This window comes from Cloeon dipterum, chromosome 2 (genome assembly GCF_949628265.1).
Source record: "Cloeon dipterum chromosome 2, ieCloDipt1.1, whole genome shotgun sequence".
NCBI lineage: Eukaryota > Metazoa > Arthropoda > Insecta > Ephemeroptera > Baetidae > Cloeon > Cloeon dipterum.
Window position 1 is genome coordinate 10,099,984 of NC_088787.1, and position 16,925 is coordinate 10,116,908.

At 38.8% G+C, this 16,925-nt stretch overlaps 1 protein-coding gene and 1 long non-coding RNA gene across 23 annotated transcripts; both read left to right on the forward strand.

Moving 5' to 3' along the window:
* The first annotated feature begins 10 nt into the window (after positions 1–10).
* LOC135937008 (uncharacterized) lies at positions 11–7,822 on the forward strand. Of its 15 annotated transcripts, none has more exons than XM_065480053.1 (16): positions 11–162; positions 215–372; positions 850–1,018; positions 1,086–1,250; positions 1,489–1,635; positions 1,687–2,004; positions 2,353–2,520; positions 2,627–2,848; positions 2,904–3,355; positions 3,405–3,484; positions 3,532–4,650; positions 4,703–5,034; positions 6,049–6,305; positions 6,890–7,213; positions 7,272–7,511; positions 7,569–7,822. In XM_065480053.1, the coding sequence occupies exons 1-11, from the start codon at positions 61–63 to the stop codon at positions 3,606–3,608; spliced, it is 2,058 nt and encodes a 685-aa protein (XP_065336125.1). In that variant the 5' UTR covers positions 11–60; the 3' UTR covers positions 3,609–4,650; positions 4,703–5,034; positions 6,049–6,305; positions 6,890–7,213; positions 7,272–7,511; positions 7,569–7,822. The 15 variants fall into 15 exon arrangements, with proteins under 15 accessions (XP_065336125.1, XP_065336126.1, XP_065336123.1 ...); XM_065480054.1 differs by having other exon boundaries at positions 4,706–5,034; XM_065480051.1 differs by having other exon boundaries at positions 3,532–4,386; positions 4,426–5,034.
* Positions 7,823–9,205: 1,383 nt separating this feature from the next.
* On the forward strand, positions 9,206–15,732 carry LOC135937223 (uncharacterized). 8 transcript variants are annotated; one of them, XR_010574478.1, is made up of 9 exons: positions 9,206–9,395; positions 10,075–10,222; positions 10,295–10,613; positions 12,492–12,697; positions 12,737–13,345; positions 14,332–14,589; positions 14,866–15,123; positions 15,182–15,421; positions 15,479–15,732. It is a non-coding gene; the product is annotated as an uncharacterized LOC135937223 (long non-coding RNA). The 8 variants fall into 8 exon arrangements; XR_010574476.1 differs by having other exon boundaries at positions 9,206–9,399; positions 12,492–13,345; XR_010574473.1 differs by having other exon boundaries at positions 10,075–10,249; positions 12,492–13,345.
* The last annotated feature ends 1,193 nt before the right edge of the window (positions 15,733–16,925 follow it).

A 16,925-nucleotide genomic window follows, 5' to 3' on the forward strand; every position in this document is an offset into this window, starting at 1 on the left:
TTCAGTGAGTACTGCGAAATTCCCATCAGAAAGGCCAGTTGTGAGGAGCTGTGTAGCCTGATGGTCAAACACCCTGCAGCTGTGGCCAAAAGAGAGGCGATGGATTATGTTGCACTCAGTCTGACTTCCTTGACAAGGGAAGAGCAAGCGCACGCAATCAAAGTAAACTAAAATTTCACAGTACTGAAAAAAAATTTAAAATATGTTTTGATAGTGCTTCAGTGTTGTGGTGAAACAATTGGGTGACGTTCACAGCAGCCATGTAAAGCGATTCATGAAGGAGAATGGTGACATTTTCAACCTAAATCTTGCAAATCCATGCAGGGAGTTTGGTCCCTCTTACGAGATCTTGGAGACTAGTCGCCGACGGGGGTCAGTCTTTAATTTATTTTATCTCTCGTGTGCTCTCATATTTTATTGGGAATTCCTGTCGGTGTCCGGCTGTGAGAGTCGGAGTCCATTAAACACCCAATTTTGGGTTTTGGGCCGGCTTAACCGGTATACAGTCGAGTTTTGCTTCAACGATAGTGGCTGAAAAACATTTAAAATTTAACATTGCTAAAGAGCCGCTTTTTTTCTTTGGCTCTCTCAAATAATTGTCATTTTTTTGGCCTAATTCTTTGCAAATGGTGGCTGACAAAGCGCCCCATAATTAGCCTGTTGCCGCGGCTGGCTGAGACCACTTTAGACAATAAAATATAGCTGCAAAGATTTCCAAGCTCCACCTGCGAGCCCCAAGTTATCAGCTCGGCTGTGTTATCAGGGCTCTGAGCTCGTATCCCTAAGGATGTGCTGATTATGGAAGTGTCAAAGCTAATAAAATGTTCATTGAATTTTATTTTGTTGCAGTTGGCTAAACCAAAAAGCAAATGAGTTGTTTGAATTGGTCATGTACAAGCACTTAAGTCGCTCTACTGACAAAGAGCTGCGCAAGTATGCTGCAGATTTCCATGTCAAGAGGTATGCTGGCCAAAATGTTCTTCTATCACTCTCTCAGCTTCTGTGCCAGAATAATGAGGTCAGCAGATATTTAATTTACATTAATGCAAAATTGGGTCAGCTAAAGTTAAATAATCTTTCAACAGAACGTCGAGGATATGTGGAAGCCAATTGGAGCATTGATTGGCAAGGTTAACTCAGATGATCTTGATGAAGCCTTTCATGCTTTGACGCATGATGAGGATCTCTCTAATAAACACTGTTTTTACTTGACTGAAGTTCTCAAACACTTTGGAGAGATTGTTCAGAAGGTAAATTGCTTTCGATTTTTGTGGTACCCACTGACATAATTATACATTATTGTTCATATTATATTTCATAAATTATAACTGCAGTTATTCAGTAACTTACTTAACAATCTTGGTTTAAAAGATAGGGTGCTTTGTTAAAGAAATGAGATGTGTGCAAAGACAAAATCATGATGTGCCCTGCTAATAACTTAGCATATAATATTTGACATGGTACTAAACTATTAACTATCATTCACAGAAGGAGCTCAGCGAGTTGGAAAACAAGTTCAAAGTTCTGCTGGTCAATAATTTTGATCAGCTGACCCAGCGTTTCAAGGAGAACCTTAAAGAGTTGGAGTCTCTGAAGAATTTCTTTCAGTTCATCCCCAGCAAGAAATACGCCAAGGTTGTGTTCCGACGAAAATTGAAAGTAGTAAGTTACAATATAAATTTCTAGGAGAAGGCCAACCTGGAGGAGTTCATCAAGAATCAGACCAGACAACAAAGTTCAGATCTGGACAGTATTCCAAAGAAGAAGTTGAAGCGAGTTGATCTCCCAGAAGTTGAGGAGTACCTTGCGCAGTGGAAAAAAAACCTGCCTTCCATTATTTCTGGTACTGTGACCGACAAGAAAGCATTGGAGGCCCTGGAACAGGCTAAATTCTGCCTTGAAAATATGGAAGATGGCACTGAAGAATTGGCTCTGAGTTGCAAGGGCATTGTGAAAACTCTGGCCAGATATGTCACATCGGAAGACGCTGATGAATTTGAACTGGTAAGACCCAAACCTAATTTTTAATCTTGAGACGTCAAATGTTAGCAATATAAGAGTTAAAAATTTTTATCTTGGCTACTCTACGCTTTTTCGTTCCGAAAAACTCATCAGTGTAGTACACTGAACCTTCCAAACGTGTGATAGCTATTTAACTACAATATTTCAAATTATTTGCATTTTCATGCCTAATATTTTGCTTTTGAGAGTAGAACCTTTAAAAATCGGTAAAATTAAATTCACCGCACATTTTGGATTTCAATATACATTCTCACGGCTACAGGATCAATCAAACTCAATTAATTTTCAGGATACTCAGATGCAAAGCTCAATTTTTGTGCTCTTTTGTAGCTCATCTTGGAAGCTCTCACTGTTGAAAATTTAGCTTGCCATGTGTTGTTGAATGAAGATGAGGAGATGGAACAGCAATCTGATGATGTCCTCCCCTCCATCAAATCATTTACCATTGGTGTTCAACGGCTCCTTCTGACTGGATTGGGCCCTAAAGTGGGCATTACTGTAAGTTAATTTTTATTAGTGTAGTAATGTGAACGAAGATAAATCATTCATAAATCATTTGTATTTCATATTGAGAGTAGGATAAGATATTTAAATTACCTTACAGGCGTTGCAGTTTCTCTTTGAAATTCTCCTTCGCAGTCCTGAAGTTGTCGAAGTAGATGAAGACTTGCTGGTAATCAACTTGCAAGAGCTGATTTTGAGGCCCACTGGTGAAGCGAAAATTGCTGTGGGATTGAGAATTAATGGCTTGAAAGTAATTTGCCACGTACGCTCCATTAACGTATTCAAGAAGGTGTCCGCAGAGCTGTTCCTCGCAGTTGGAGATGTAATAATGATTTGTGAGCACTATGAAAAATTCTATAACGCCATCATCCATACAGGGCAGTTGCACGTCTATTCAAAAGGTTGTCTGCAGGCCCTTCTTGCAGCTGTTCGCTGAGGCAACCAAAAGCATCGTTAAGGCTACCAAGGCTAAAGACAAGATACGTTATGCAGAAATGCCTTGGCATGTCATGATAGGCTATACAACAGACGCCATCGAAAGAGCTGACAAGTCTGCATTGGATGCGATCATTCTTCGCATACAGGTGCTATATAATTTCCTATTTAATTGTGCATTATTTGCGCATGAATCTTTCTACCAGCGCTCAGTAGAGCATATCGTGAAGGAGTTGGGCAAGAACCGTTCTGATAAATTCAAGAAGGTCACTTTCACGATGCTTGAATCGCTGTGGTTGAAAGCGAACTATGGTCAGAAGAATGAAGAAATTCTACTTGCTGCATTTGGAGCTCCGTTGGTTGGTGCCTTAACCCTGAAAGACAGAAAGCAAATGTTGGTATTTTAATTTATTTTTTGGTCAGTCTAATGAAATCAATTTCAGGCTGAAAAAATTCCCGATCTCACGTTGTGAGAAAATTGGGAGTAAGTACTTTGGAATTTACCACACTGCTCTAACTGAAGGTAATTGTCTTATTTTGTTGCTATTCAATTTAGTCACACTTGATTAGGAACCCAAGATGCGCCTGTCAATGACTCTTCTCACTCTCCTGATGTTCCAATGCGAGACAGCGAAGATGGTGTTTAAAAGGAGCATTGATTTTAAGAGCTAAGCTGCGCTTCTGAAGTGGTCAATGATTTCCCCATGAATCGGCCACTACCAAACTTCTGAGGAGTTGATACATTATTGAATTATTTTTTAAAAATCAAATCATAAAGGAAACAACTGTTTCGGCTATCAAAGCCTCGTCAGCAGTACTTTGTCATCTAATAAATATTTAATTTTGGAATAGATGTAAAAGTTACATACCCCCCTCTACAGCAAAAAAAAATCCATTCGAAAGTTGTGATAAATTAAATTTTGAATTCACATGAAAAACAAGCTAAATTTTCAATTTAAGAGAAGGAAATAATGAAATAAACTATATTGAATCCTTTTGTACTGGACAGCCATTTCCTAAAAAACTGCCATTAAAGCCCGAAACTAATGGTCGAAGTATTTGCAAAAGCGAGCAGCTAATGCAAACACAAAAAACCTTAAATCTCGTCTTTAATCTATGTCTACTTGTGAAATTAATACTATGTATAATACTAACGCATGCAAAATCACACTAGATTCAAGTTAATCCTAAAATATGTACAAATATTTACATGTGGAAGTTCCTCTTCGAGTCTCCACATCAAGCCGGCCACGGGGGACAGCAGTCGCAGGGTTCCATTCGAACTGAGTTGCCAAAATACCTGGACCTTCTCGAATAACAGAGCGGGAAACTGCATGGACAACCAGCCAGGACGCCTTCGTGAATGCTGCGCAGGTGGTCCTCGTCAAGGATGCCTTTAAGCTTGGATTCTACGGCAGAAAACTGGTTAGGGTGAATTGAAACAAATCTAACTTTTTTTAACAGCCGGTGGAAAAATGTTGGTGCCGGTATGCTTGTTCCGGAAGCTTGCAAAACGTGCCATCCCCAGGATAGAGCGGCGTCCAGCAGGTGTAGTTCAGTGAGGTCGGCAGGGAACTTGTCTAAGCTGAGCACTGCCTCCACACTCTGGACGTGGGAGAGCCTCCACGCTGCTGACTCGAAGACGGACACCGGGTCCTCCGCCACCTGCTTGAGAAGCCGGTGAGACAGGTATGGGTACAGGTCCTTTTTACGAGTTTGCTCCAGGAGGTCGTACAAAAAGAAGGCGTCGAGAGCGCTGTCACACAAGAGGTCCTGCTGCACCTCCTGGCACAAGCAATCTGCTTGCCAAAGCAGACCGTACCTAAAAATGACAGATTTGAGAGAAGAATCAACTTGAGGCAACTTATTCGAGTGGAGTAGGCTGAGGGCCGCATTCATGGCGTCGACGTCCGGACGACAGAGGGCCTGCAGCTCGAGGAACGAGTCCTGACAGAAGGAAGCGGCCAGTCCTGGGCTGTTGGACTTCAAAACCTCGCTGTGCACCTTGAAGATGGCGGCTAGCGGTCCGTCAAGAAGCCGAACGAAGATTGTGGCGTTGGGCTTGTCTTCTCGGTATTCAAATTCGACCTCCAAAACCTGTGAACGGTGTCAAGCGGGACGATCATATCGAAATAACATTCATTATTTATTAACCACCAAATTAGCATGTAAACAACTCCTACTCGGATATCCGAGATTTAAATTTCGAAGAAAAGCATTCTTGATCACGTGCTTCAAAATTTGTGCAGCAGAAATTATATTTATTTGAAGCATGTTTCGCCTTTTTGTACCCATATGAGAAGCATAAAAATCGCGATGCATAATTTTTACTCTGAACTTTCATTCAAGCTCAAAGGAAAATCAGGAAAGAGCTTTTTATTGACGCATAAAAAATTTTTAAGAAAATATTAACTACTGCTCCTGTTTGTGCACGTGTTACGGATCCAAAGGCGGCGGCCATGATTGTTTAAGAGTGTCATTGTGTGGTCAACTTAAACTTCATTTTAACCCCCAAAAGCCTTATAAAATTCAGTTAACACTACTTACAAGTGCTCCGTCGTTCTCTGAGTAGGCAGAATCGTCGTCAGACCAGTATTCCATGATGGAATTTGGATAAAATAGCGATTTTTCGGAAGAGCGATTTAGCGCGTTACTGTATTCTAAGACTTTGCCCCGAAGGGTGACGTCACAGTCGCTTTTTCCTTTGCTCCTTGAGTTCTCCTTGAGTGTTGCTGCGTGACTATTGGCTTATCTGTTAACCTTGAGGTAGGAGTTTGAAAGTGGCGGGAAATTGGTTTATTGCAATTCGTTCATGCCGCGGAAAAAGTCCGAATCCCAACTTGCCACTTTGAAACAAGTTTTGAAATGGATTTCCCAAAGAAAGACATTCGCTTAAAAAATCCTCACGTCAGACACATTATAAGGAAAATTTATTTATTATGTTAGAAAAATGAAATAACAAGTTATATTTTTAGAAAATTATTTGATAATTTGAAATCCGTTAAACACTTAAGTTATTATTTCAAATGCACTGGTTTGAATACCTAGAATTGGAATAATAGGGAGTGTTTGAATTAAGTTTTACAGTTTACCAACATTGAGAGCTTGACTTTCCTCGGCTTCCCGCCTTACGTTATGTTCCGCTTTATCTACACCTTCGGAGCTAAACTAAACGCATTGAACATCCAACACGATGACCGCATGATTGAACCGTTCCTGAATTTAAATCGGATGTCCACTGCTTGCGCTTTGCTTTGAGAGACTACGATTGTGGCTAGTCGTCAGCGACCCAGAGCCAATCACTTTTTACGCTCGTCTCAGCGTGTGGAATTGAATTTTACGTTGTAAGTATTATTTAAAATAAGGTTATGGGAATTCCAGTCGCTCGTCTAGTTTTGCTGTGTGTGACATTCTTTCTATTTGACACACACACCATATATATTCTGTACATATCTGATAGTTTGTAAACTAGATCATAAGCCTTTAAATTGTCTGATTCGTGCTTATTTAGTGTATGGTGTCAGTCGCACGGGAAAAAAGTCGGTTGCGAAACATAAAAATGAGCTAATAATCCAAATAAACACATTTAAAATATTTTATTGGAAAACTGCTATTGTAGATATATCAAAATGCAAACTTTTTGATTTAAAATCATCTTGTTTGCATCGACTATATATAGAATAGACCAAATATGCATGTTTTTGGGATTGTCGCGTTTAAAAGGTGTTTTGCATTGCGTGCGATCCCAAAATGTTTCTAGTTTACAAACTCTAGAATTCCATACAACATGCAAAATGGCCTAAATAGTGATTCGGTACCAGATTTTTAATTAAATCTGGTACCGAATCACTAATATTAATAACGTATCAACCAGCTGGTTTGTGGATGAACAGATCCTAGACATATTTGACAGTATTTTTTACTTCAGCAGTGGCAGAGGGCTGATGAAATCAATGGCGATTCATCTGAAGAAGAAAGTGTTGAGGCAAAGCAGGGTAGCCAGAAGTAGAGTTAGAGTGGAGGTTCCAGCAGTGGTGCGCCGGTTGCCTTGCATCAACGAAACCAATCTAATGGAAACGCCAGAGTCCCTCATCACCACTTTCCTCATCAGCCAAACTTATGCCTCCGCCAGATCTTCAGTCAGAAGATGTATCCTTCCGTCACGAGAAATTTCGCCTCCCCCTTGGCCAAACCCAACATGTTTGGAGAACCTGCTGAGCAGTCTGAAGTTGCTTCCATGAAAGATAGAGAGGCAAGTATTTGTGTGTTGTGCGAATTAAGGCGATGAAAATAATATTAGTTTTTTACAGCTGAAGCCTACGCTCTTTTTGAAGGAACATCGAGAGAGGAAGAGGTGAATTTTGAGGCCAAGCTTGCAGCCAAAGAAATTAAGTTCACAATTGTGAAGAAAAGAGTGCCCTCCGGTATAACAATAAGAAGAAGACTGTTAGCAGGAACCCAACAAGAACCAATACTGGATTCACGCGACCTGCCATCCTTAAAGAACTGAAGAAAGATCAGTATAGGTGCATAAACGCCTGCCCGAAAAGGTACAAACATTATCAAGACATTGCATCAAATATTAATTTAACATTTTTGGTCCACAGCTGGAAAAATGCTTTAAGAGTGGTCTTTTTAGAGTTAGGAATGACTTTCTCGGGACTCTCTCGATGAACATCAACATTGTGTCGAGAAAGAAGAAGGTGAATGAAGCAAACGTAAGGAAGGTCATGAGGGCCTGCCATACAGCAGGCGTGGCCAAGAATTTTAACAAGTTTGCCAGGTTAATTTGTACGTGAGTACCTCCGTACCTAGGATTATTTTTTATTTGTCAATAAATTTTGTTACTTTATCAATGTCAGTATTAATATCACTTAAAAAACCCTGAAAAAAATAACTTATCAAGCAGTTATTTCACTTAATGAAAGATCGGTAAGATCATTTAATGTCCAACAGAAGTTTTATTATAAAATAAAGGCTTTTCGTTTTTGTTACCTATATATTACTAATAAAAATATTTGCATCCAATTTGAAGAAAAATATTGATGATTCAAATATCATTAACTAACAATAAAATAATAAACTTTTTCCATAAAATTTAATATCGTAAGACAAGCTTGGTCTGTTTGAACACACAATCATAAGCTTTCGGGAGTTTTTCTGATCTGGGGGCATGTCACAGCACCGTTTTGTAGCTCGACCTGGAAACACTACAATGCGTTGCCATTTTTTCACAAGGTAGCTTGCCGTGATCCGCTCCCTGATTGTAGGAGGGTGTGCATCCATGCGCAAAGGCTTGACTTTTATCGCATCATTCAGCAGAGCTGTTAAGTGCAATAAAAATACTAATTTATATACTCGATCTTCCAGTGTTTCACTAACGAAATTTAATTCTGCTGTAAAATATTCAAGAAATTAATTTTCATTCCTATATTTATGAAAGAGTGAATTTCCTGAACAAGAAAAAATAAATCAAATAAATTACAATTCAATGCTCCTTCCTGCTTTCTCAAACTTAAAAATTAAATATGTGCCTTATTAAAATTATGTTTTTTCTTGTATTTTTACTATATATATAGTCTTCCATGAACATTTTACTGCACGAAACTTTTAATATGTTTCATTAGTTGGAATTTCCAAACGTTTTTCGGGTTTTCCAAACTTCTATTTTTTTATTTTACATCCAACACAGATGATTTTTTTGCATCACAAGACACAAAATTATTAATATTCAAAAATAAGTAAAATAAATTATTTTACAAAATTTTAATTTTTTTTTAAAATTTTCAAGTTAAGTTTGTCCAGCATTATTTTTATTTTCCTAAAAAATCCCGATGAAATTTTACTTGTTGCACGATGGAAATAATACTAGAAAAAAGCAGGATGATCTAAATTACTGTCTTGGAATTCGCGCTGCTCTTGCGTGTGTGGCTATGTGCTAAAAATCCTAAAAATTGAAGACGGCAGAACATAGCTGAAGCGTGACCGCGCGCGATCACAGTCAAGAGGTGTTGCTGCATGATACCAATATGCAATCAGGGGAAGCACGGGAAAAAGTTGGGTCCATGCTCTGCTCGCAACTCGGAATGTCGCAATAGCTCTCTGCTTGTCTCTGGCTGGTAGGTGTGCTGGAGGATGAAAAAAGTCGAGAAAGCGGGGAGAGCTGCAGCTTTAGCTGGCGCCGCTGGAGGGAGAAAGGAGAATAGACGAGTGTTACTCGTCGGAAAGTTTCTGAGTTGAGGACGCGACCGACTAGACTAGACCGCAGCGAAAAGTTCGCGAAGGACATCACCAGACATTCCGGTCGTTTTCATCCTCCTAAACTTGGAAGAAGTAGGTGGTTTTATTCTACAGAACGCTTGGATATCGGGCTGGACGCAAAGAATTTGAGGAGTTGAAGCAAAGCGGAATACGCGTACATTCCAGCACCAGCAGTATGTCGCTATTAATTTTTTTACATATTTAAATGTATGTACATTATTATGATAATAATTATGTAATGTACATAATATAATCCTCGGACAGGGATAAAAAGAGCAAAAAAAAAAAAAAAAAAAAAATATGTGCGCATAATGTTTTATGATTGCGAGAAAGGTCATTGTTACAATGAACAATGTTACAATGTGCATATTATGGATATTATTATGCACGTACATAACTCTCATTTCGTAGCACGTCGTTTATGATACACATTACATACATTGTTATTCCTAATTAGATACATACATTCAGACATACGACCATTTAAAATTGTACAAAAATTCTTTCTCTTTCGTTTGTTGATCACTTGTCTTATAATTTTAAAAGTAAAATCTTTTAATTTTGTAGTTCCCAGCAGGGTTTAATATTTCATTAATGCGTATGCCCTGCTCGTCGTTTTTCAGTCAGATATACACACACATGTGTATATCTACCATATTGTACCAAAAGTGTATGTATGGTTAATTCAAATTTCATAGGTCTAGATGAAGAAATTTTCTTTGCTTTGCATAGTTATATTATAATAAATAAGATGTGTGCAAAGACAGAAATATGATGTGGCGAGCTAATAATTTGGCATGCATATATATATGTACAGTATTTGACATTGTACTAACGAACTATCATTCACAGAAGCTGCGCGGCGAGTTGGAAAACAAGTTCAAAAGTGCTGCTGGGCAATAATTTCGATCAGCTGACCCAACGTTCCAAGGAGAACCTTAAAGAGTTGGAGTCTCTGAAGAATTTGTTTCAGTTCATCCCCAGCATGAAATTAGCCAATGTTGTGTTCCGACGAAAATTGAAAGTTGTAAGTTAAATAACTTACAACTTAAATAAATAAATAAATTTCTAGGAGAAGGCCAACCTGGAGAAGTTCATCAAGAATCAGACCAGACAACAAAGTTCAGATCTGAACAGTATTCCAAAGAAGAAGTTGAAGCGAGTTGATCTCCCAGAAAAGTTGAGAAGAACCTTGCGCAGTGGAAAAAAACCTGCCTTCCATTATTTCTGGTACTGTGACCGATAAGAAAGCATTGGAGGCCCTGGAACATGCTAAATTCTGCCTTGAAAATATGGAAGATGGCACTGAAGAATTGGCTCCGAGTTGCAAGGGCATTGTGAAAACTCTGGCCAGATATGTCACATCAGAAGACGGTGATGCCTTTGAACCGGTAATCCAATTTTAAATATTGACGAGACGTCAAATGTTTGCAATATGAGAGCTAAACATTTTTATCTGGGCTACGCTATGCTTTTCCGTTCCGAATAACTTCGTCCAGGTTGTGTCCAAACAATCTTGTGCAGATGAAGATTTCCATTTTGCGTTACGCGTCCAGAAAAAAGTGAATATTCATTGTGCGTCAGCGAGCAAAAGGTAAAACTGCAGTCTCGTGATTTTACAGGATAGGGTTTTGTTTGTCTGCTGCTTTAACTATACACTCACCGTGTTAACGACCCCACTTTTTAAATGACTCATTTCCGCCTATTTTGAAACAATAAATCGTCTTGATAAATACAATAGAAGCGGAGAAATTGCCCTCTATTTGCCAGGTACATTCGAAGTAAGTCCAGTTTGCCATGTTATTTTCAAATTGTACAACTAAATTGAAGCCAGAAAATGGTTAACTATTTAACAGCCAAAAGCTTCCAAGACGATTTATGAATGTCCTTTATTTGTTTCAAAAATAATTTTTAATCTGAAGTATATTTGCCCCAAAATTATGAAAAAAGTGTGAAACGCATTAAATTAAATATAAACGTTTTATTAATTATTGATTATTTGAACTAAACACCATATTATTCATCTATCATGATACATATTTTAATTGGATTTTAACATTAAATTTCTGAAAATAATTTATTTCCCTATATAAAATACGCGAGGTGTGTAAGGATTTGCCGAATCAATTATGTCCGAGGGTGGTTTCCGGACCAGACCCCCGAGTGGCCGAGGACCCCGGAGGGTTTGCCCGCCGGGCCCGTAGGGGCCCACCAGGGGCCCCTGACGTGGGGCGCTTCCCTATCTTCCTGTGTTGTTTACAATAATTGTTTAATCCGGGTATAAAAAAACAATATATTTGATGGAGTTATTTCTCGTGGAAAAATAGTGAAATCCAACTAATTTCAAAATAGCCATTTATTTCAGAAATCATTGAAAAATTCCATTTTGCAATATAATTTATGATAGGAAGTTCATGTAGAATTGCTTCTTTCCCTTAGGAACGTAGACAAGCAGGTCCCTACTATCCTTTGACTTGGCTCCTGAAATCCTTTGAGGTACATTGTAGAGAGGTCTGGGCTCTCGCAACCTTATTATTATATTTACCATTTTCACGATTTACCTTTTCTACCATTTGCTCGCTAAAGCACAATGAATAATTACTTTTTTCCGGGCGCGTAACGATTTATTGTTCGATTTCTTCATTGGTTGGTGCGGTGTCTTTAGCTACTGCTTCTTGCCGGTTACTCCTATCCTCTCTAATCGCTGCCAGCAGAGCTTGGCGAAGTGACTATATAATCTGAACACGATCAATAGGCCACTACCAAACTTCTGAGGAGTTGATACATTTTATTGAATTCTTATTTAAAAATCAAATTATTAAGGAAACAGCTGTTTCGGCTATCAAAGCCTCGTCAGCAGTACTTTGTCATCTAATAAATATTTAATATTTGAATAGATGTAAAAGTTACATACCCCCCTCTAAAGCAAAAAAAAAAAATCCATTCGAAAGTTGTGATAAATTAAATTTTGAATTCACATTAAAAACAAGCTAAATTTTCAATTTAAGAGAAGGAAATAATGAAATAAACTATATTGAAGCCTTTTGTACTGGACAGCTATTTCCTAAAAAACTGCCATTAAAGCCCGAAACTAACGGTCGAAGTATTTGCAAAAGCGAGCAGCTAATGCAAACACAAAAAACCTTAAATCTCGTCTTTAATCTATGTCTACTTGTGAAATTAATACTATGTATAATTCTAACGCATGCAAAATCACACTAGATTCAAGTTAATCCTAAAATATGTACAAATATTTACATATGTGGAAGTTCCTCTTCGAGTCTCCACATCAAGCCGGCCACGGGGGACAGCAGTCGCAGGGTTCCATTCGAACTGAGTTGCCAAAATACCTGGACCTTCTTGAATAACATAGCGGGAAACTGCATGGACAACCAGCCAGGACGCCTTTGTGAATGCTGCGCAGGTGGTCCTCGTCAAGGATGCCTTTAAGCTTGGATTCTACGGCAGAAAACTGGTTAGGGTGAATTGAAACAAATCTAACTTTTTTTAACAGCCGGTGGAAAAATGTTGGTGCCGGTATGCTTGTTCCGGAAGCTTGCAAAACGTGCCATCCCCAGGATAGAGCGGCGTCCAGCAGGTGTAGTTCAGTGAGGTCGGCAGGGAACTTGTCTAAGCTGAGCACTGCCTCCACACTCTGGACGTGGGAGAGCCTCCACGCTGCTGACTCGAAGACGGACACCGGATCCTCCGCCACCTTCTTGAGAAGCCGGTGAGACAGGTATGGGTACAGGTCCTTTTTGCGAGTTTGCTCCAGGAGGTCGTACAAAAAGAAGGCGTCGAGAGCGCTGTCACACAAGACGTCCTGCTGCACCTCCTGGCACAAGCAATCTGCTTGCCACAGCAGACCGTACCTAAAAATGACAGATTTGAGAGAAGAATCAACTTGAGGCAACTTATTCGAGTGGAGTAGGCTGAGGGCCGCATTCATGGCGTCGACGTCCGGACGACAGAGGGCCTGCAGCTCGAGGAACGAGTCCTGACAGAAGGAAGCGGCCAGTCCTGGGCTGTTGGACTTCAAAGCCTCGCTGTGCACCTTGAAGATGGCGGCTAGCGGTCCGTCAAGAAGCCGAACGAAGATCGTGGCGTTGGGCTTGTCTTCTCGGTATTCAAATTCGACCTCCAAAACCTGTGAACGGTGTCAAGCGGGACGATCATATCGAAATAACATTCATTATTTATTAACCACCAAATTAGCATGTAAACAACTCCTACTCGGATATCCGAGATTTAAATTTTGAAGAAAAGCATTTTTGATCACGTGCTTCCAAATTTGTGCAGCAGAAATTATATTTATTTGAAGCATGTTTCGCCTTTTTGTACCCATACGAGAAGCATAAAAATCGCGATGCATAATTTTTACTCTGAACTTTAATTCAAGCTCAAAGGAAAATCAGGAAAGAGCTATTTATTGACGCATAAAAAATTTTTAAGAAAATATTAACTACTGCTCCTGTTTGTGCACGTGTTACGGATCCAAAGGCGGCGGCCATGATGGTATAAGAGTGTCATTGTGTGGTCAACTTAAACTTCATTTTAACCCCCAAAAGCCTTATAAAATTCAGTTAACACTACTTACAAGTGCTCCGTCGTTCTCTGAGTAGGCAGAATCGTCGTCAGACCAGTATTCCATGATGGAATTTGGATAAAATAGCGATTTTTCGGAAGAGCGATTTAGCGCGTTACTGTATTCTAAGACTTTGCCCCGAAGGGTGACGTCACAGTCGCTTTTTCCTTTGCTCCTTGAGTGTTGCTGCGTGACTATTGGCTTATCTGTTAACCGTGAGGTAGGAGTTTGAAAGTGGCGGGAAATTGGTTTATTATTGCAATTCGTTCGTGCCGCGGAAAAATTCCGATCCCCAACTTGCCACTTTGAAACAAGTTTTGAAATGTATTTCCCAAAGAAAGACATTCGCTTAAAAAATCCTCACGTCAGACACATTATGTTAAAAAAATAAAATAACAAGTTATATTTTTAGAAAATTATTTGATAATTTCAAATCCGTTAAACACTTAAGTTATTATTTCAAATGCACTGGTTTGAATACCTAGAATTGGAATAATAGGGAGTGTTTGAATTATGTTTTACAGTTTACCAACATTGAGAGCTTGACTTTCCTCGGCTTCCCGACTTACGTTATGTTCCGCTTTATCTACACCTTCGGAGCTAAACTAAACGCATTGAACATCCAACACGATGACCGCATGATTGAACCGTTCCTGAATTTAAATCGGCTATGTCCACTGCTTGCGCTTTGCTTGAGAGACTACGATTGTGGCTAGTCGTCAGCGACCCAGAGCCAATCACTTTTTACGCTCGTCTCAGCGTGTGGAATTGGATTTCACGTTGTAAGTATTATTTAAAATAAGGTTGGGCACTTCAGTTGCTTGTCTAGTTTTGCTGTGTGTGACATTCTTTCTATTTGACACACACACACCATACATATACTGTGTATATCTCGATAGTTGGTAAACTAGAACATAAAAGCCTTTAAATTGTCTGATTCGTGCTTATATATAGTATGGTGTCAGTCGCACGGGAAAAAAGTCGGTTGCGAAACATAAAAATGAGCTAATATAATCCAAATAAACACATTTAAAATATTTTATTGAAAAACTGCAAAGCAGGGTAGCCAGAAGTAGTGTTAGAGTGGAGTTTCCAGTGGTGCGCCGGTTGCCTTGCATCAACGAAACCAATCTAATGGAAACGCCAGAGTCCCTCATCACCACTTTCCTCATCAGCCAAACTTATGCCTCCGCCAGATCTTCAGTCAGAAGATGTATCCTTCCGTCACGAGAAATTTCGCCTCCCCCTTGGCCAAACCCAACATGTTTGGAGAACCTGCTGAGCAGTCTGAAGTTGCTTCCATGAAAGATAGAGAGGCAAGTATTTGTGTGTTGTGCGAATTAAGGCGATGAAAATAATATTAGTTTTTTACAGCTGAAGCCTACGCTCTTTTTGAAGGAACATCGAGAGAGGAAGAGGTGAATTTTGAGGCCAAGCTTGCAGCCAAAGAAATTAAGTTCACAATTGTGAAGAAAAGAGTGCCCTCCGGTATAACAATAAGAAGAAGACTGTTAGCAGGAACCCAACAAGAACCAATACTGGATTCACGCGACCTGCCATCCTTAAAGAACTGAAGAAAGATCAGTATAGGTGCATAAACGCCTGCCCGAAAAGGTACAAACATTATCAAGACATTGCATCAAATATTAATTTAACATTTTTGGTCCACAGCTGGAAAAATGCTTTAAGAGTGGTCTTTTTAGAGTTAGGAATGACTTTCTCGGGACTCTCTCGATGAACATCAACATTGTGTCGAGAAAGAAGAAGGTGAATGAAGCAAACGTAAGGAAGGTCATGAGGGCCTGCCATACAGCAGGCGTGGCCAAGAATTTTAACAAGTTTGCCAGGTTAATTTGTACGTGAGTACCTCCGTACCTAGGATTATTTTTTATTTGTCAATAAATTTTGTTACTTTATCAATGTCAGTATTAATATCACTTAAAAAACCCTGAAAAAAATAACTTATCAAGCAGTTATTTCACTTAATGAAAGATCGGTAAGATCATTTAATGTCCAACAGAAGTTTTATTATAAAATAAAGGCTTTTCGTTTTTGTTACCTACATATTACTAATAAAAATATTTGCATCCAATTTGAAGAAAAATATTGATGATTCAAATATCATTAACTAACAATAAAATAATAAACTTTTTCCATAAAATTTAATATCGTAAGACAAGCTTGGTCTGTTTTAACACACAATCATAAGCTTTCGGGAGTTTTTCTGATCTGGGGGCATGTCACAGCACCGTTTTGTAGCTCGACCTGGAAACACTACAATGCGTTGCCATTTTTTCACAAGGTAGCTTGCCGTGATCCGCCCCCTGATTGTAGGAGGGTGTGCATCCGTGCGCAAAGGCTTGACTTTTATCGCATATCATTCAGCAGAGCTGTTAAGTGCAATAAAAATACTAATTTATTCCAGTGTTTCACTTGAACGAAAATTAATTCTGCTGTAAAATATTCAAGAAATTAATTTTCATTCCTGTATTTATGAAAGAGTGAATTTCCTGAACAAGAAAAAATAAATCAAATAAATTACAATTCAATGCTCCTTCCTGCTTTCTCAAACTTAAAAATTAAATATGTGCCTTATTAAAATTATGTTTTTTCTTGTATTTTTACTATATATATATATAGTCTTCCATGAACATTTTACTGCACGAAACTTTTAATATGTTTCATTAGTTGGAATTTCCAAACGTTTTTCGGGTTTTCCAAACTTCTATTTTTTTATTTTACATCCAACAGAGATGATTTTTTTGCATCACAAGACACAAAATTATTAATATTCGAAAATAAGTAAAATAAATTATTTTTCAAAATTATAATTATTTTAAAATTTTCAAGTTAAGTTTGTCCAGCATTATTTTTATGTTCCTAAAAAATCCCGATGAAATTTTACTTGTTGCACGATGGAAATAATACTAGAAAAAAGCAGGATGATCTAAATTACAGTCTTGGAATTCGCGCTGCTCTTGCGTGTATGGCTATGCGCTAGAATTCCTAAAAATAGAAGACATCAGAACATAGCTCAAGCTTGACCGCGCGCGATCACAGTCAAGAGGTGTTGCTGCATGATACCAATATGCAATCAGGGGAAGCGCGGGAAAAAGTT